Genomic DNA, 18,841 nt, shown 5'->3' with positions numbered 1-18,841 from the left:
CCTTGCTTTTGTTTGAAAGGTTAAGTCATCTTTCACATTTGAACAGGATCAGCTTACATGTGATATTCAACATTGCGCAAGGCCCTGGTGAGAATTGAACTCACGACTCCTGGTTTACAAGACCAGTGCTCTAACCACTGAGCTACAAGGCCACAGCTTACAAAAAAAAAACGAAGCTTCGTGAAGCGCCTAATTAAATTTTTTCTGCCTGAAGTAGAGAGGACAGCTAAAGAAGTCAAAAGCATCAAGTGTTCCATTAGAGACACACCAGGTTCTTCATTTCACACTTGCTGGAAAGGCCTTGATGAGAATTGAACTCATGACCCCTGGTTTACTAGACCAGTGCTCTAACCACTGAGCTACAAGGCCACATATAGTATTGAAAAGCGAAGCTTCATGAAGCACCTATGTTAATTTTCCCTGCTTCAACTAAGTTTGCCATCTAAAGAAGTCAAAAATATCCAGCGCTTCATTAGCCTTTAGCTAGTTCTTGGTTTTGCTAGCAGTTGGAGACCTAATATACAAAGTAGGATATGATGATGTAGATTCATGTCACCCTGCAAGACAATCTCTGCACATTACTTTTGGAACTGAAGTCACAGCACCTAATCAAAAACACATTAGAGCTTTATTGTACTCTCAGAGGAAAGGCCTTGATGAGAATTGAACTCATGACCCCTGGTTTACTAGACCAGTGCTCTAACCACTGAGCTACAAGGCCACAATGTCTGTCATTGGTTATGTGTGTATTTGCAGGTCCAATATAGAGGTACTGTACACGTTAAATTTGACTTGAACATTACCAAAGGAAACGCATAAACTATGCCTCAACTTCAATGCTCTTTTCAAAGCTGAGGAAGGCCCAGGTGAGAATTGAACTCACGACCCCTGGTTTACAAGACCAGTGCTCTAACCACTGAGCTACAAGGCCACATAAAGCCATTAAAATATGAAGCTTCATGGAGTGTCTATTTTAATTTTCCCAGACTAGAAATGTAAAGTCAAAAACGCTTCCTTAGCCACACAGCTAATTCAACTAAATTTGACTTGATTGTACCTAAAGCTTAACTTTTTTGAAGGTAATCAAGGCCCTGGTGAGAATTGAACTCACGACCCTTGATTTACAAGACCAATGCTCTAACCACTGAGCTACAAGGCCGCATGCTGGAAAAACAAGCTGGAAGCAAAGCTTCATGAAGCGCCTATGTTGATTTTAAATAGGATCGCCCTCTAAAGAAGTCAGTACAATCAGGAGCGCTTCATTAGCCACACAGCTAGTTCTTGGAGATCTAAGACAGACTAAGATAATCCTGAAAAACTCATTTCTGTTCTCATTTGCTGGAAAGGCCCTGATGAGAATTGAACTCATGACCCCTGGTTTACTAGACCAGTGCTCTAACCACTGAGCTACAAGGCCTCACATTGCAATGGAAAAACAAAGCTTCATGAAGCCCCTTTGTTAATTTTCCCTGCTTCAAACAACATTGCCATCCAAAGAAGTAAAAATGTCACAAGTACTTTGTGAAGCTAGTTCTTGGTTTTGCTAGTATACTACACTAAACACCACATGAGCACACCGCATGTCATCTGGCAGTATGTAAAAAATCACCTTGTCTTCTTTACTAGATAATTGTCGCACATTTCGTGTGCTCCATTTTGCACTTTTTAGGGAATTTACCTCATGAGCATGTTGTCAAAAAGTAATTTGGGTTTCAGTTGTGACTTGCTGGAAAGGCCTTGATGAGAATTGAACTCATGACCCCTGGTTTACTAGACCAGTGCTCTAACCACTGAGCTACAAGGCCACACAATGGTGGGCAAATGAAGCTTCATGAAACTCTTATGTTAATTTTTCCTGCCACAATGAAGATTGCCATTTAAAGAACTCAAAAATTTTACAAATGCTTCCTTAAGGTTCCTTTGCCCCATGGAGAGGCCTTGATGAGAATTGAACTCATGACCCCTGGTTTACTAGACCAGTGCTCTAACCACTGAGCTACAAGGCCTCATGTGCTTATGGAAAAACGAAGCTTCATGAAGTTCCTATGTTAATGTTCCTTGCTTCAACCAAGATTGCCACCCAAAGTAAGTAAAATAAAATAAAAAATGTCACAAAGCGCTCCATGAAGCTTCATAAACCATCATTAGCCACATGACTAGCACTTGTTTTTCCTAGCAGCTGGGAGACCTGATACAGTATATAAAACGGGTGAAGTTGGGAATTGCTTCAAACTTCCTGTACAGGCCTTGATGAGAGTTGAACTCATGACCCCTGGTTTACGAGACCAGTGCTCTAACCACTGAGCTACAAGGCCACATAAACTCTCCTTGATTGTGCCAGTCTTTGGAGATCTCATATATAGGCATATATAGGCATGACTTGGATGGTACTGAAACTAAACATATAGACATTTAGCTCTGGAACTTTCAAGATTGAGCAAGGCCCTGGTGAGAATTGAACTCACGACCCCTGGTTTACAAGACCAGTGCTCTAACCACTGAGCTACAAGGCCTCATAGTGAAGAAATGAGGCTTCATGAAGTGTGTGTGTGTATTCTTTTTGTTAAACAGTGTAGAAGAAACACACTGAATTTCTTTGCATCGCTTAACCAAGAGTGCCATCTAGTGGAGTCAATAGTATCTAAAGTGCTTCATGAAGCTTCATTAACCACACAGTTAGTTTTTGGTTTCGCTACTACTTGGAGACTTACTATAGAAAATATGTAAATGTTTAATGGGATTACCTAAACAATTCCTTTATTGCCTTATTTACTAGATATCATCGATCTTTCACGTGAGATAAACTCATTAAGGTTATGAATAAATGTTGACGGTCGCTTCAACCCACATGTCAACAGGCCTTGATGAGAATTGAACTCATGACCCCTGGTTTACTAGACCAGTGCTCCAACCACTGAGCTACAAGGCCACAGTGCATCTTCAATTATGTCAATACTTGGAGACCTAATATAAATATACCAATGGTGCTTGGAAATTCCCAAACAAAAATGCGTGTGGCAAAATTTTTGATTGCTATTTGATATTTGGAATATTTTTGAACCCGGAAGTTATTGGCACACACCTTCACACGAAAGCGAACGACACTTTCGCTCATCACACAGGTGAGTACTGTTCTTGTAAACGACGCTGAATTTGCTTCCAAAAAAATCATAAATGTACATTTTTATGCAAACGACTGCATATTTGGATAGTTTCAGTGCATTCACACACAGCCTGTTGCGTGTTTGTATTTTTTCGTGACTTTTTCTGACGTCCTTCGAAACTCGACATTCACAACGTAGCACGGAGCTTTAAATGGCGGACGTTTCGTGATTTCTGACGGGCGAAAAAGTTTCAAGCTTGTTAAAGTTGACGTATTGGTGAAAAAAAAAAATAGAAAGACTTTCCAAAGTCTGTGAAATGAAGAATTTGTCGAAACGCGGAAAAGCGCGACTTCCGGTTTGATTGCGAACGCTCAGTCTTATCTTTACTCCAGCAAAACCTTTTTTTTTTTTTTTTTTAACTGAGTGTGGCGTTGTAACGCTTGGTCATGTTGCGACAGGTTCGGTGCTGAGCAGCCCATGATGTGATGAAATGAAGATAGATGAGAAAGTTGTCTCATATTTTGAATCTAGCAACTCACCAGTGGACAAAGAAGGCTATCTCTATAAGAAGGTAAGATGTTTTGTTGAACACGTTCATGTCAAATGTAAAAGCAGTATTGGGGTTTGTTTTTATATATTTTCATTTTGGTAGTTATAACCTGTCGCTTGTGTTAAGAGAAAACTTTAGACTTACAAGAACGCTTCATGCTTTCTGCCACTAGATGGCATTAAAAAATTCAAAAACCCGGTTTGTATCAGGTTTTGAATATACCTCGCAGTTGAACTTTGGATATTTTTTTGTATGTATTCAGTCATATTTAATAAAATGACGTTAAATGGTGCAAAAGCATAAGCTTTTTAAATACTAATGTTAGAGATTTCATTTGCGCAAAGTCTGCAATATTTACCATATCAGCTTCCTGTTTTGTAACCGAAAGTTTGTCCGGCAGGGTGACATCAGGCCTTCCTACCACAAGCGTTGGTTTGTTCTGAAGGGGAACCTCCTCTTCTACAAGGACCACCCGGATGATCGCGATCTCGTCGGAGTCATCGTTCTGGAGGGCTGCACCGTCCAGCTGTGCGAGTCCGAAGAGCAGTTTGCCTTTTCGTTGGTGTGGAGCGAGCTGGACGCGCGCCCTTACAAGTTTGCCGCCGAAGACCAGGCCGGCCAGGAGAGCTGGATCAAGGCCCTGCTCTCGGCCAATCACAGCTATTTGTCCCTGCTGGTGATGGACCTGGAGAAGAAGTACAAAGGTAAGGAGGCCAATGGTCCATATCTTGTTGTTGTTTTGAAATCTGAACGGTCACTTTTGGAAGGTTGTCTGACCATTTATTTGATATCCAGGCAGAGAAGGTCCCCAACTAAGCTGTAGGAATATTAATAATTCCAACAAAAGAGAGAGAAAATATGCCTGTCTGTATGTGTTGCTCCAGCAATTTTGATGAGGGTTAAAATCAATAGAAAATCTATGCAAAGGTTTGCAGCTCATTCTATGGTGGTTTTCATTATATGCTAGCATTGAGCTAGCAAAGTTTAGTTAGATATTTAGTTGAACATTTTTAGTGTGAAAACATAGAATTGACTTGTTTTCTTTTATGTCAGTTTTACTGCAAGTAAGCACAGTTTGACTCATACAATGCTTGGCTTTTTTCATTTCCTCAAGAGTGATGTCATGCCAGTCTCCTATTTCTTGACAGGCATTGCATTAGAACTTTAAGAATAAGTCTTTCTCATAAGTTGAAATGTTTCAATAAATGTATGTTTGCATTATTTTCCCCAAACATGTTTAAAATCTACAGCACAAAACAATTTGGAGGGAAAAATGGAATAATTAAAGCTGATTTATTAAACTTTTGGGATTACATTTGGAGGGTGGGGGGGTTATTCAGGAAAATGGCATCACTGTTTTTGTATAAAAGTCACATTAACACAATTTAGCAAAAAAAAAAACAACAACTTCATGTTCCAATAAATGTGCTCTTAATTTGAAAAGAAACATGTTTGGCTCCCGCCACTGCGTTTAATTAGATTTGCTGATACCTGCAGAAACCCTGTTAAAATCTCACGTACCCCCTGAAGTGCCTTCATGTACCGCTAGTTTAAAAACATGCGTAAGGGATCCGAAAAAAAATCAAATGAGATGAACTTCCGCTTATGAAACATTCTTTCTTTGTACTTCCTTTAGAAACATTAGAAGCTTTGTTCAGCGACCCAGCCAATGGCGGCGCCAACGCGGGCCGCCAATTGGGCCCGCAGTCGTCCACGTTGACCCGGCATCCGGCGGGAGCCGCGGCCGCGGGCCCCAATCCCAGCTCCGTCCTCACGCTCCAAAGTCCGTCCGCTCCCCTCAAATCCACCGTGAGGAGATCCCCAAAACTGTGGCCCAAGAGGACTGCAAACGTGACCCCGATTAATGGGCCGGCCCCGCCCATGGGGGACTGGTCGGCGGTGTGCTCGGGCACCCAGGAGGAATTTAGCAAATTGCACGAGGATTTCGGAAAGGAAGTCAAGGACCTGATTGCCGATTGGTCGAGAAACGGACGAGGAGCCAAACAAGTCACGCTCAAGGAAAACTTGATAGATTTCACTTGTTTTGACTAAATTGGTCCATTGGATTTTCAAAATTTCAAGAATAATTCTTGATTTTGATGCAATATTAACATTTAAAAACATTGAATCAAGCCCAAAATGATTCTTTACCCAGGAGTTTAAATGGTTGCTTACTGAGCAGATGGCCTCCAGATGAATAGTTTCGGTAAAGGGTTTATTTCTTTATTGTGTAATGCAGGGAAGCCAAATTTCACAACAGCAAAACTGAAAATATTTTGTTGATTTCCCCAAGTTCATCCAACTTTTTTTTTTACACCATAAAATAGTGTATGCCTCTGCCACTCTACAATGTCCAGTTCTTTAGAACAGAATCAAAAAGGTTTTACCAAATCAGAGCTTTTTGGCGCTAAAACTAATTTCATTGAGAACAAATTTAAAATCCAAATTTTGGACATTTATAGCAACAAGCACATTGGTTGCTCCAAAACGATTTGCGCTTTTTTTTTCTTATTTTAAAAAGGGATAACTAGTTGTGTAAACTTTATTTGGAGTTGAAAAGAAGCTATACTTAAAATATATAGTTGATTTTTAGTCTTAAATGTGTTGTTTTGATGTTTTGAGTTAGACTTTTGTATTGTTTTTACTGTGTGCTTGATAAGAATGTGTTTGAATTGCATTTCTTAAATATGTGGATGTGAGACTTTAAAATAGCATTTATGCAGGTATCAGCATTATCTTGTGCCTTGAAAGGAACTGTAGAATTTTCTTTTCATATTAAGAGCAAATTAATTGGAACACGAAGCAAACTGTTGCTGTGTTGTGTTATAGTGGCATTTTTGCATCACGTTGCATGTCTTTCTTTTGTCACATTTTATACAGAAAAAAAAATGTCATTCCTTATTCAAACTTGAAACATTTTGGACCAATTGAACTGTTTGATGCTGGAAAGAAAAGAATTACAATAAATGTAAATTCATCTGGAACATTAACACCAATATCTTAAATATTTAACCTGAAAAAAACATGCAAAACATTGTGCATATTTTTTCCTATATCACAGTCAGTAATACAGCAGTTTGAAAAATTTCCAACTCCTGCACAAAATGAGAGCGCCACAGCACCACCTGGTGTCACTGATATGAAATTACACCACAAAAGCAAAGCCCATTTTCCCAACTGGATGTTAAATACTCGGGAATGTTTCTTCCAATTTCCATCCCTAAAAGACACTTTAAACTATAAACATGGCCGATAATTGAGTTTTTATTTATTACTGACATTATACGCCTGCTTTTTTAGATTATCTTGATAAATTCATTGATCTGTCTTTTGTAAATACGGTTAAAAGGCAGAGCAGGCCCAGACGTTTGAAGCCGTGAAATTTTCGACGGAAGCTGAAATGGAGTCCATAGCTATTTTGGTGTGTCCAGCTGTCCTGTTTTTATGGTCATTCGCTCGTCACCTTCACCATGCTTGAAACCAGTGAGGCCTCACTGCTCGTGACCTTCAGCTGGCGCCGTTCTCGCTTTTTTTTCGGCACTTTTAAGAGGACCAAATAATTTTCTGCCGATGTATATAAAATCTATGAATCCGGCTTGGATATATTCCGAAGAGGTCATGTGATTTCGGGTCGGACTCGTCATGTCTTAGCTACGTGATCGACGGCTTCCAGTAGCGCCATATATGGAGTAAAGTGGGCGGGGCTTTTTTTGCGCCGTTCAAAAAGTGACTATAATGGGCACGCGATGGAAAAAGTTCTCCTCGAATCATTTGTTCACTTGCGACGCCCTTGTTGACATTTCTCAGCGCTATCGCAAACCTTGTCGTCGCGTGCCGTCTTTGGCACTCAACCAAAATCCATCAGCTAACTGTTTTCAAATTTCACAGCTACTCATCTGCCCCCTTCCCCCCCGCTGCCTTGTAGGCACAAATCAACCCCATCCCCGAGAGAGGTGATGATACTCAGATATGCCAGGCGTATTAGCCACTTAGGGGTTCGTCTCAATCCACGCCTGCTCCATTTTTTTCGTTCTGATGAAGCGGACTCTGTGTGGTCCCTTGTGCCATTTTGGTCCACAAAGTCTCGGTCCGTGTGCTGGAAATTCAGCTCATTCCAAGGCTCGCCATGCCCATTTTGGAACGTGGGCTAGCCGATACCTCCTCGCTCCACCCCTTTTTCTCTTACTTTCCCCTTAGCCGTGTTTTCCTGCCAAACCTGATGGCGTGGCTAAAGTTAGCCCCCCAATGGGCCGGTATATAAGGTCGGAAAGGGCCCGTTGCTTGCATGTCAGTCACATCAGCTTGGCATACGCTTCCCTTCTTGACCAACAGTAACCCAACAAACTTGAGATGGTGAGTTTTTGCCTTAACTTTTCGAAACGGGCGTCGTCTTTGCGTCTCGGACTGCATGCTGGGGAATTACCAACAATTAAGTTACCGTTTTCTATCCCCAAATCCTCTTGTGGGTCGTGACTGAGCTGGAGCCTATCCCAGCGGAATTTAAGCAAAAAGCGGAGTACCACATGGATCAATTGCAGGGCCCTTAATATTGTGTATTTGAGCCCATTCTAACTTCAGATTTTTTTTATTTTTATTTTGCTAAATGTATTACTCATGCTTGTAGTTTCTACTTACTTAGAAGCTTCAAGTATTTAATTGCAGAATTATTTACATTTATATCCTTCTGAGGCCCGTCTTATTCATTTATGTAGACATTATTTGTCCATACCTTAGACTCATTAGAGCATTGGTGCTAGTCATTTGCAGGCCAGATAAAGTTTTATGGTGGGCCAAATCTGACCCCTGGGCCTTGAATTTGGCACCAGTGCATTAGCGCTACCCTACTAAGTCATAGTGTCCTCAATAGAGGACACCCTGGCCTTTCCAGTGATGTCTCATGGCTCAGAAGTGTATCATGCATTTAAATACCTGTGACATAAATTATGACACAAAAATGTACCCTAATCTATAACCACCCTTGCGTTTTAAAGGCACCCAAGAAGGCCAAGAGGAGGCAGCAGCAGGGTGAGGGTGGCTCCTCCAACGTGTTCTCCATGTTTGAGCAGAGCCAAATCCAGGAGTACAAGGAGGTAACCTTCTCACCACCTCATGCAAAATAACGTCACGTGAACAGCGCATGTAAAACTGATGACGAGGGAGCTGTGCGGGGTGGGTATTGCTGCCCCCCCCTTCCCCGAGCGTCCCGCGTGACCCCGCTGGAATGCTGCCCAACAGCTGGTGGCATTAGCGGTCAATAGAAGCTGGAACAGTCAAATTTAAAAGCGGCACGATTATTCAGTGGGTTCAAAGATCCAAATAAGAGACCGAATTAGTGGTTCTGTGTAAGAAATTGACCAATCCTTCAAGATGAAAGTACGTTTCGCAATTTAGCAATATGTTGTTTCATATTCTCATTAATTTGCTCTTAATTTGAAAAGAATACCAAACTCTTCCTGTCACGGCATTAAATTAAACTGATACTGTCAGAAACGTCACCCCTAAATATTTTTTGAAAATGTTTTTTTTAATTGAATTTGACTTAATAAGTCTACTATTTATTTCCTATGAGTTAATTTTCAAATTGCATATAGTTACAGACATGTACTATTGTTTAACCAACAGATCCTATATTTCGTTTTTGTAACCTATAATTTCTTTTCATTAAAAATAAACCGACTAATTGGATGATTTTACACCTATGTTAATGTTGGATTTCACAGGAGTCAAGAAAAAGTGTGCAAAAAAAAAAAAAACAGCTTACAGCATTCCTTTTAAGAAGCCAATAAAAAGCGAAGGAACTTGGAGTCCCCGCTATAAACGGATCTGGCGAAGGCCTCTGAGGTGATGGAACATTGCAACCGCGAGAAGAATAGTCAGGAGGTGAAAAAGGGGTCGGGGTTAGGGCGCACGGCGGCTGACAGCTGTAATCCATAATTCCCGCCCCGATGTTACAACCGGCTTGTCCGGCATTCCGAGACCATTTTAACACCTCGGGAAGACAAGCGGGCCCGCCAGCTGCCGGTTTCCGATGTCATCTCGGGTTTCGGCGTATGCGCAAAGAGAGCCGGGCAGCATTTTACAAGTTGATGTTGGCAAAGCATGCGCGCGGTTGGGATGCCGTCTTTTTTGACAGGCGCGTCATTTGGCGGCAGGCTTTCACAATCATCGACCAGAACCGGGACGGGATCATCAGCAAGGACGACCTGAGGGACGTGCTGGCCACCATGGGACAACTCAACGTGAAGAATGAGGAGCTGGACGCCATGGTGAAGGAGGCCAGCGGCCCCATCAACTTCACCGTCTTCCTCACCATGTTCGGCGAGAAGCTCAAGGGTCCGTCGGCACACCTTTTCCGTCTTGCGCAACAATTTTGAGCAACATTTTTTGTTTCGTGTTTCTACCACATTTCATAAACAAACAGGAAAGAAGACAAATAGGTTATTTTTTCGCGAGGAGAGTGGACAGCAACCTGACATTCTCAGATCTTCTTCCAGTCTGGTTACAGATCTTGTCCGTTCCTCACAAACGACCCCAACAGAAAACTTCCATCCCTACTACATCCACCGATATATTTATTGCAAAAAAAAATTACGGGTTTTTGATTTCGGAACCTTCCATAAACATTTTCCTCCCCTAGGTGCCGATCCCGAGGACGTTATCGTGAGCGCTTTCAAGGTTCTGGACCCCGAGGCCACCGGCTCCATCAAGAAGGAATTGTAAGATCTCGGACTTTGCGATTTTGTCCGTTCCGTCATCTGGAATCGAAATAACCTCATGCATGTTGACTCGTCCAGCCTTGAGGAGCTCCTGACCACCCAGTGCGACAGGTTCACCGCCGAGGAGGTGAGCACTTAATTCATAGCGACAAAAGTAATCAATTAGTACCTAAAATAATCGATTACTTTAGTACTTCATTATTGTTTTATCAAGTAAGATGTTTGAATAGCGTGTCCTCCATCCAGATGACCAACCTGTGGGCTGCTTTCCCCCCTGATGTGGCTGGCAACGTGGACTACAAGAACATCTGCTACGTCATCACACACGGAGAAGACAAGGAAGAATAAACTCGTCTCGCTGTGGGGGGGATCCAAATTTCACACCATTTTCCCACTTAATTCACTCAGGAAAAGACTTGTTTCCTCTAATTGAGAATGAAGACAGCAATGGTGTTTATGCGTGGGTCTAAAAACTTCCCTGTCCCCTTTTACTTTTCCGTCCATTGTGTCCATACGTGTTAAGGCCAGCAGTGCATGCATCGTTGTCCCTTGAAAAATGTCTCCTGGGCGCATGCAAAGCCACTTAGTTGAAACAAGTAAGCGGTCTGACCCAATTTGGTCTGCTGGTCTCAACTTGCCATGGATTTTGAATGGAGTTGTCCTCTTTTCGCGGAGGAGGAGGCGGAGGGGGTTTTGCACTAAAATAGTCAGCGTCCACTCGTCTCGTTCTCCCTGGGGACAGGTAGAGTTGTCGTCCTTGCTGCTGTTTCACACCTGTTGTGACTTCACGTGTCACCACTGTAACAAAGAAGTACAAATAAAAGCCGCCGTCTTTCGTATCATACTGTGTCTTTTGGGATTGATTTTGAGGATCTAAAAAAAAAGATATTATTGATTATCTAATATTATCCAATTCATTTATGTTTTATTTTCCTGAGAGTAGTGTGTTTGTAAAAAAAACTTCGCGTTTATTATTCTTTTTTTAATACCGTCCAAAATAGTACAAGTACAATATGCTAACTAAAATATTTTTCAATTATTAAAAAAAATCCCCGGGCCGGATTAAACCCGTTTGCGGGCCCGCGGGCCGTATGTTTGACACCGCTTGTGATTCATGTTGATAAAACTTTGATTAGAATGAATATATTGTTAATATAGGCTACAGAGTTTCAAATTTGAACATTTTCAAAAGGTTGAAAAATACTACCGTATGCTGTACCGCACTGTATATCGAATGTCTTTTCCACTAGAGGGCAGCAGACCCCATCTTTTTGACGTTTATGTTTGGTGGCGTATCTGAGATTTGTTTTTAAAGTAAAATATGTTCCCTGGTCCAGCAAATGTTGGAAAAAAAGTTCATTTTATGATTGTGGTGGTATTGCTGATAAATATTTTTGTATTTGTTTTGTTGAACTACGTGAAGTATACGCAGGAAGCGAAGAATCAGAGAGAAACGCTTTGTTTCTTTAAAGTAAAATAGCAGAGCTGCGTATTAGCGTTAAAAAAACTCCTTGATGTAAAACACTATAAAGACATGAAAACATAACTTTGATGAAGGTTAAAGTTAAATGAATGAATGAACCATGTTCTTAATAAAGTAACGAAGGCACGCCAAAAAAAATGACTTTGAAATACAAACCGGAAGCGAGAGTCGTGCATGCTATTTGACATGTTTTCAAAGGCCGGGGGGCCCTGCTGTATCTGGCGGTTACCGGAACGAGACCATCATCACTTTTCAACCCGAACGGTCACCCCCCACATGAAAATGGCACTTTGGTAATGTGGACCGTGGGTTCGGGAATCCGTCGATGCCGCTGTCCCCTCGCCGTGCCTTCGTGAGTGCCGCCGCCGGGCCGATCGGACCCACCAGCGCCAGCAGTACCATGGCCTCGCCGCTGTCCGTCCGCCGCACATCTGTCGGACCGGCTTCGGCGGTGCTGGTCGTCGTCGTGCTGCTGATGTCGGCGACCGTCGCGGAGGGCTCCCAGGGCGACAAAGAACCGGTGTACCGGGACTGCGTGAAGCAATGTGTGCAAAGCAACTGCACCGGAGCTCGGCTACGGTGGTACCAGGCGGTCCAGCCGCAGTACATGGCGCTGACAGGTGACCCAGTCTTGTTTGTTGTATTCCGCTTTTTTTTTTTTTAATCATCCTCATTGACGTCGCACTGCTTCATAGCTAAAATAAAGCTCCAGGTTCTTCAGAAAAAAGAATGGGGTCATGAGCTGTACCTCACCTGTGGATTCACTTATTCGCGGATTTTGTTCAATATTTCAGTAGTTTTCAATAGGCTTTTCTCCCTTTTTCTTTTCTATTTTGTTCACGAAATGTATTCCTATTTTGAAGACGTTTTTTAAACAAACAAACAAAAACATGATCTTTAATGTACATTACTGTATATATAATGGACGTCTATCTTCGCGAATAGCGAGGGTTCATCGTATGGTGGTGCTGTGAGATATAACAAAAAAAACACATGTGCTGGTGTTATAATAGGTCAAGCAACATGTTACTTATCATAACATGAGCAAATGGAGACAAATGCTACCCACAGCAAGTTTATATTTTTCAATATTTGTCAACTGATTATTTTAATCACGTTATAAATTTGAATTTGTTTCACTCAATCTTACTGCCCCCTGGTGGTAAAATCCCAGAATGGGATCCTCATTCATTTCAAAAGTGATAAGATTATTTTTTTTAAAAAGAGACATTTAACGAAATGCAGATAACTGGTAAGCTAAGTGGCACCTCTTTTTTTTTTTTCCAGCAACCCATGAACAAACAATCCCAGTGTGATGCACGCGTCCCTAAATGTCATCCCTTTAAAAATGTTACAGGGTACTACTAACATATTTGCTATTTGTAATTAGCCTTTTATAAATAATATTTTTAAATTATAAAGCAACTTTTTGGATGTTCTTTTGTTAGTGGCTAAAGCTTTTATGGCCCATAGTGTCTCGCTGGAACAAGTTGAAATCAGGTTTTTCTTGACTAGCAAGATGTCGCCCAAGTAGAGCGTTAAGACTTCTGGTTTTGTAGATTATTGTGTTATTTCATGTTGCTCTCTATTGTTCGGTACATTTACCACTGGGGTTAAGTGCCGGCCATTTTCTGACCCTTCTTTATAAAAAAAAAAATATGTAAAAATGTCTTTGAGATTGTGTTCACTTGAAAGAAACGTCTTTGTGACTTAATAGAGGAAAACATTGACAAAAGGAGAATAAATAGACGACCTTGATTTAGCTATTACGCTCATATTTTTTCCCCTTAACTGATGTCCCAATTTGTCCTGCAGGTTGGACTTGTCGAGACGACTGTCGCTATGAGTGCATGTGGACCACGGTGGGTCTATACCAAGCCGGAGGTTACAGAGTCCCGCAATTCCACGGCAAGGTATCCGAATGTTTTGGGTTGGGTGTGTAACGTTGACACGATGAAAGATTTCCGGTGCGTTTTGCCTCCTAGTGGCCGTTTACGCGCTTCCTGTGCTTCGAGGAGCCGGCGTCCGCCCTGGCCTCGCTCCTCAACGGCCTGGCGTGCCTTCTCATGCTCCTCCGCTACCGAAGCACCGTGCCACGCCAGAGTCCCATGTTCCACACCATCAACGCCTTCTCGCTGGTCTTGCAAATTGATGCTATTAGAAAAAATCAGGCAGAAAGCAAGGATTCTATTTTATTGACCAGTTGGCGTGTGTTTTTTTTTGTTAGGTGTCGCTCAATGCCTGGTTCTGGTCCACAGTGTTCCACACGCGGGACACCTTCCTCACTGAGGTAATGTCATTTGTAAAATATGGAAGCCACGCTTTAGGATTTTAATTTTGTTTCGAGACCCAAAAATTGTTCTTCCTCATTGAAATGAATAGGAATGCTATTAATCAGTTCCAGACTTCCAAAACTTCCAACAAAAAATGTTTTTTTTTTTAGAACCTTAAATGTCTTATCTACCTACAGCAAGATTTTTTGATTGTTTTGTTTTGATTCCCTTTAGCTTCATCTAGTAGATGCATAACACAACCCCACCATCTACTGTAGCTTCTATTCTATGTGCCTTATAATGTGGCGCGTCCTATTTATGAAAACAGCTTCAAAATGGGCCATTTGTTGAAGGTTTATGCAAGCTTTCCGCAGACATCAGCGAATAGAATTTATTGCTTTTTAAATGTCGTGAAAGCAACAGTACAGTGTTCTTTTCAAATTAAGAGCAAATTAATTGAAACATGAATGCTGGAAATAATTACAATCCCAATGCCAATGACATCCTTTGATCTTGATCTCGTTTTTTGTTCTCTTGCAGAAAATGGACTATTTCTGTGCCACGGCAGTCATTCTCTACTCCATTTATTTATGCTGCGTCAGGTAATTTCTATCGCTGGAGTTTGATTCTGTTTCGGTACCTTCAACAGAACAGAAAAAAATATATATATAGTTTTGCCAAATTTTGGGGTTTTGTTTTGCTTGGCAGGACATTGGGCTTGAAGCACCCCAGTGTGTCCAGCATCGTGGGGGTGCTCCTCATCTTGGCCTTCACGTCACACGTGTCCTACTTGACCTTTGTCAGCTTCGACTACGGCTACAACATGGCCGCCAACACTTCTTTTGGTATGACGGATGCCCCTCCCCCGCCCTATTCCTCCATTGAAAAAAAAAAAAGCTTCTGTTCTTTGAAGGCATGGTGAACCTTCTGTGGTGGCTATGCTGGTGCTGGAGGAACCGGCGGACGCTGCCGTACTGGTGGAAGTGCGGCCTGGTGGTTTTGCTGCTTCATGGCCTGGCCCTGCTGGAACTGTTGGACTTCCCGCCTCTGCTCTGGGTCCTGGACGCGCACGCCATTTGGCATCTGAGCACCGTCCCCGTGCACTTCCTTTTCTACAGGTTAGTCCCGCCTCCCCGAAATGCTCCATGGTACTGGGAAGAAAAAACTGGATTCTACTGGATTCTACATTTATAGTTATGGGCAGTCATACACTAGTCATTCTATTAGTCTATTGTATGGTGGCCCTGATAGGAAATGTTTAAAAAAGTAAAGCTAGCTGGTAGCAACCGTTGGTAGGTAGACCAACTTCAAAATAAAAGCATTTAAGGTTACAACATTGGCTTAAATGTATTATTTAATGTATTAATTTGTTAAAAAAGTAAAGCTAGCTGGTAGCAACCGTTGTTAGGTAGACCAACTTCAAAATAAAAGCATTTAAGGTTACAACATTGGCTTAAATGTGTGCAGATACTGATTTTGATTGTTTACTGTTTGGTCAACAAATTTGTCACCTTGTCGGCATTTTCCCGCGCAGTTTCCTGATCGACGATAGCCTCTACCTGCTGAATACCGAGAAGCTGGGCGTCAAAGTGGAGTAGGTGTGGAGCCCCGTCGTCCGACACCGCCGCTCATCTCCGATCATGGCCTCGGGAACCCCCGACGACGTAGAAGTAGATCCGTCTCCCACGTGACCTGCATGACACCTTCCATCAGGCACAACTGTTTACATTGTTTTATTCTTATTTATTTGCATTTGCCTTATCATTCATATGTGGAAAAAACAGGGTGAAAGTGTAATGTTTAAAAACGTGTGAAATTCTATCTGCTCACGAGTTCAGCACAAATGCAGTTGATGATTACTTCCGATAGGTGGCGCCAAAACGGTGGCAGTACGTGGTGCCCCCCAGTTCAGTGGATTGTTCCAGAAAAAATGGGAGATCATTGTTTTCGCTGACTGAGATTTTTCGCTTTTATTTTGTGACTCTGTGTTCTCCCTTGCTGCTCTTCTTCAGCTTTTTTTTTTCAATCTATCACTCACTCCCTTATTTTCTTTTTATCCTTTTTTGATGCTTTATTTTGTTTTACTATTGAGTGGGATGTGTTTGACCATCAAATTGAAATATTTTATTCACCTGGATTGCCTTTTATAGCGTGAGGACAAACGTGAAAAGAAGTGTTTTTGACAGAATGTTATATATTATGATATTTAAAGAAAAAAATGAGTATTTAGGTATTATCGATGGCTTTTTGTATGAATTTCAGCCCACCGTCCCCAATTTTTGTATGTGCACTTTAGGGATGAACAGTCGCGTTGGGAATTCCGTTCATGCCTTTCTGTTTTGAGACTGGACAATGGCCGCTATGTGCGTTTTTTGTTGCTGCGCGCGGCGTTCGGGTTCCTGACCCTTCTGACACGAGCGTGTGTAAAGTGACTTTTCAGATTACGGCGGCGCCTTAAGATACGAGGGACAACCCGACTTTGGATATTTGTTTGCAAAAATTAGTTTTCCGCTAGCTCATGCTAACACACGTGCCAGGGAAAAGGCTAACAAATAATAGCGTCATAAACATTGGATTATTAAATACAGTGCATTAACACATACCTTCGAGAGATTCAGCATATTTGTGTCCATTGTTGTGTCCATTTTGTCTCAGCGAGACAAATTGATTTGCATCCCACCCAAACACATGAGACATCAGTGGAAAGGCCGGAATGTCCTCAATTGAGCACATTAGGACTAAGTTGGGAAGCTCCAATGAGTCAAAAGACGAAGACCAAAAACAAATGAGGATATAGACAATCACAGGCATATATTCTTTATCCTCTGTGGGAAATAACTAACTACTGGCCTAGTTGGTACATTTGATGAACTTATATGTTATGAAGTACAAATTTAGAGAGATACTTTCCTAAATAAAAACACTACAAAGGATTTTATTGGATTTTTAGAGGAGGCTGGAATGGATTAATGTCATTTTCATTCATTTCAATGGGGTAAGGTGATTTGAGAAGCAAACGGTGGTTGCAGAACCATAAACTCTCATCTCAAGGCACCGCTGTATACTGTACATCAAATGGATACTGTGCAGTACTGTGCAATGGGGGCTGAGGACATCATAGACGTAGTGGACCCTATGATATGAGAAACGAAAATGTATAGTTTATGATCGCTTATAAAAGCATGGATGGATCTCATGTTTTACAGGATGACGCTATATTTGGAAAACATGTTTTTTTTCTCCATGCTGTACTTCAACCGGTGATATTGCTCAAAAAGAGTAATCTTGCTTTTTCTACATACTGTGTTCATTTTCACCGCTCGTCAACTGCCTACCACTCCACCTCACGCCATTTGCACACAAAAAAAACAATTTTAAGATGTTGAAAAAAAATAAAACCTCTTTGTTGATAAAAGTTCACTCCTTTGTGATTCTGTTGTGTAATAATTTTAATCACACATGGACTACATAGGCAGCACAGTCACTCGTTGGACATGGGCTCCCTCTAGTGGTTTGTAAAAGAATTGCAGAATTCAATGTTTATATTGCTTTTAACTTAAAAAAAATACCTATATGCTACACATATTTTTAATATATCCGCATTTAACCTTTTGGAGCTGTTTTAAAACATATTTGTCAATGGAGGCAAAACAAAAGACGTGGGTTGTATTTGTCAGGAAGTGAGTTGACTTGAACTGTTGGTTGATAGATGTGTGCGCGCTAGCTTTGGACTCTGACCCCAGCTCCTGTGGGTGGGGACACTGGGGGGCACTTTAGGATGAATGGACTTGATTCTTTTTCTTCCTGCTCCTGATTTGCCACCGTTGAGTGAAGGGGCATGAGAAAAAGTGAAAGCAAAGAGAGGTTAGTGAATAATTTGTTACAGCGTGACGTCCGTGGCGCTTAAACATCAGCGGGAAGCCGCAAGTTCATTTGGCACAAGCACAATGATGTGGTTTAGGAGAGAAATGCGCCAAAGTACATTGTAGAGGTTCCAAAGTTTTCATTGTGGGTTAAGTTGGAAATATATGCCTTATAACACTACGTGGACACTTCGTGGAAAAAAAAAAAAGTCTGGATGCTGTTTACTGCCTCTTCCAGATGAAAAAAAATCTCATTTACTCAATCAAAACGAGGCAACAGATTAAAGCAATATAAAACAAAAATACTGAGTAAATGAAAATTCTGAATATTTGAAATAGCACCAATGTAAATGAATTAGACATAAATATTATTAGGACTCTTGTTTGATATTTACTCAATACCAAGCAGTGTTAGGTTTTGGGTGCCCTTTAGCCATTTTCATCAGAAATTAAATATTTTATCCATAATTAGATAGCTTATTTTTTGTGTACAAATAATACAGTACCTTTAAAAATGCATTTTGTCACTTGGTGTCGCCTGATAATGACGTCACAGTTTCCCAGTGCCCAGGTATCGACCAATCACGGCTCACCTAAAGTTCAGATTCGGTGATGTGACATTCGCAAGCTCAGCCGTGATTGGTCATTTTGTAAACTTTTTTTTTTTTTTGCTTCTTTTTTATTGTTCTTTCTATTTTTTTGGAAGGGGGGCAACAAAAAGAGATTCTGAGGGTAAAATTATTTCAATCTTTTGATTCATCCAGCAGAGGGTTAAGTAATAGAAGTCTGAAGTGGGCCACTCCCCTGTCGGGCCTTCACGGGAGCGCGCCTCGGCGTCGTGCACGCGCAGCC

At 41.5% G+C, this 18,841-nt stretch overlaps 2 protein-coding genes and 11 non-coding genes across 18 annotated transcripts; 2 read left to right on the top strand and 11 right to left on the bottom strand.

The window, feature by feature from the left end:
• Window positions 1–79: 79 nt before the first annotated feature.
• Window positions 80–152, bottom strand: trnat-ugu (transfer RNA threonine (anticodon UGU)). Its single transcript has one exon. It is a non-coding gene; the product is annotated as a tRNA-Thr (tRNA).
• Window positions 153–296: 144 nt separating this feature from the next.
• trnat-agu (transfer RNA threonine (anticodon AGU)) lies at window positions 297–369 on the bottom strand. Its single transcript has one exon. It is a non-coding gene; the product is annotated as a tRNA-Thr (tRNA).
• A 279-nt stretch (window positions 370–648) lies between these two features.
• trnat-agu (transfer RNA threonine (anticodon AGU)) lies at window positions 649–721 on the bottom strand. Its single transcript has one exon. It is a non-coding gene; the product is annotated as a tRNA-Thr (tRNA).
• Window positions 722–858: 137 nt separating this feature from the next.
• Window positions 859–931, bottom strand: trnat-ugu (transfer RNA threonine (anticodon UGU)). Its single transcript has one exon. It is a non-coding gene; the product is annotated as a tRNA-Thr (tRNA).
• A 155-nt stretch (window positions 932–1,086) lies between these two features.
• On the bottom strand, window positions 1,087–1,159 carry trnat-ugu (transfer RNA threonine (anticodon UGU)). The gene has a single exon. It is a non-coding gene; the product is annotated as a tRNA-Thr (tRNA).
• Window positions 1,160–1,344: 185 nt separating this feature from the next.
• trnat-agu (transfer RNA threonine (anticodon AGU)) lies at window positions 1,345–1,417 on the bottom strand. Its single transcript has one exon. It is a non-coding gene; the product is annotated as a tRNA-Thr (tRNA).
• A 315-nt stretch (window positions 1,418–1,732) lies between these two features.
• trnat-agu (transfer RNA threonine (anticodon AGU)) lies at window positions 1,733–1,805 on the bottom strand. Its single transcript has one exon. It is a non-coding gene; the product is annotated as a tRNA-Thr (tRNA).
• mylpfb (myosin light chain, phosphorylatable, fast skeletal muscle b) lies at window positions 1,733–11,209 on the top strand. Of its 6 annotated transcripts, none has more exons than XM_088438404.1 (6): window positions 4,217–4,358; window positions 8,646–8,744; window positions 9,807–9,987; window positions 10,292–10,370; window positions 10,449–10,497; window positions 10,617–11,209. In XM_088438404.1, the coding sequence occupies exons 2-6, from the start codon at window positions 8,709–8,711 to the stop codon at window positions 10,716–10,718; spliced, it is 447 nt and encodes a 148-aa protein (XP_088294530.1). In that variant the 5' UTR covers window positions 4,217–4,358; window positions 8,646–8,708; the 3' UTR covers window positions 10,719–11,209. The 6 variants fall into 6 exon arrangements, with proteins under 6 accessions (XP_088294531.1, XP_088294526.1, XP_088294527.1 ...); XM_088438403.1 differs by lacking the exon at window positions 4,217–4,358 and adding an exon at window positions 7,837–8,007; XM_088438405.1 differs by lacking the exons at window positions 9,807–9,987; window positions 10,292–10,370; window positions 10,449–10,497; window positions 10,617–11,209 and adding exons at window positions 1,733–3,122; window positions 3,563–3,675 and having other exon boundaries at window positions 4,055–4,358; window positions 8,646–8,745.
• Window positions 1,934–2,006, bottom strand: trnat-agu (transfer RNA threonine (anticodon AGU)). The gene has a single exon. It is a non-coding gene; the product is annotated as a tRNA-Thr (tRNA).
• Window positions 2,243–2,315, bottom strand: trnat-cgu (transfer RNA threonine (anticodon CGU)). The gene has a single exon. It is a non-coding gene; the product is annotated as a tRNA-Thr (tRNA).
• Window positions 2,441–2,513, bottom strand: trnat-ugu (transfer RNA threonine (anticodon UGU)). Its single transcript has one exon. It is a non-coding gene; the product is annotated as a tRNA-Thr (tRNA).
• On the bottom strand, window positions 2,857–2,929 carry trnat-agu (transfer RNA threonine (anticodon AGU)). Its single transcript has one exon. It is a non-coding gene; the product is annotated as a tRNA-Thr (tRNA).
• Window positions 11,210–11,988: 779 nt separating the features above from the next.
• Window positions 11,989–17,546, top strand: pgap3 (post-GPI attachment to proteins phospholipase 3). Its single transcript, XM_088438399.1, has 8 exons — window positions 11,989–12,473; window positions 13,669–13,766; window positions 13,839–13,991; window positions 14,081–14,143; window positions 14,667–14,728; window positions 14,835–14,971; window positions 15,040–15,244; window positions 15,661–17,546. The coding sequence occupies exons 1-8, from the start codon at window positions 12,179–12,181 to the stop codon at window positions 15,722–15,724; spliced, it is 1,077 nt and encodes a 358-aa protein (XP_088294525.1). The 5' UTR covers window positions 11,989–12,178; the 3' UTR covers window positions 15,725–17,546.
• The last annotated feature ends 1,295 nt before the right edge of the window (window positions 17,547–18,841 follow it).

This window comes from Hippichthys cyanospilos, chromosome 17 (assembly GCF_059441005.1).
Source record: "Hippichthys cyanospilos isolate Australia breed blue-spotted pipefish chromosome 17, RoL_Hcya_1.0, whole genome shotgun sequence".
Classification (NCBI taxonomy): Eukaryota; Metazoa; Chordata; class Actinopteri; order Syngnathiformes; family Syngnathidae; genus Hippichthys; species Hippichthys cyanospilos.
The sequence above is the reverse complement of the archived record's forward strand: the minus strand, read 5'-3'. Positions and strand labels throughout refer to the sequence as shown.

Bases quoted from the DNA above. Each gene is read 5' to 3' on its own strand.
- mylpfb (XM_088438400.1), top strand. From the start codon at position 3,595: ATGAAGATAGATGAGAAAGTTGTCTCATATTTTGAATCTAGCAACTCA. The intron at 3,676-4,054 runs GTAAGATGTTTT...TTTGTCCGGCAG, and splicing joins AAGGCTATCTCTATAAGAAG to GGTGACATCAGGCCTTCCTA. The intron at 4,359-5,290 runs GTAAGGAGGCCA...TACTTCCTTTAG, and splicing joins CCTGGAGAAGAAGTACAAAG to AAACATTAGAAGCTTTGTTC.
- pgap3 (XM_088438399.1), top strand. From the start codon at position 12,179: ATGCCGCTGTCCCCTCGCCGTGCCTTCGTGAGTGCCGCCGCCGGGCCG. The intron at 13,992-14,080 runs GTCTTGCAAATT...TTTTTTTGTTAG, and splicing joins CCATCAACGCCTTCTCGCTG to GTGTCGCTCAATGCCTGGTT. The intron at 14,144-14,666 runs GTAATGTCATTT...GTTCTCTTGCAG, and splicing joins GGGACACCTTCCTCACTGAG to AAAATGGACTATTTCTGTGC.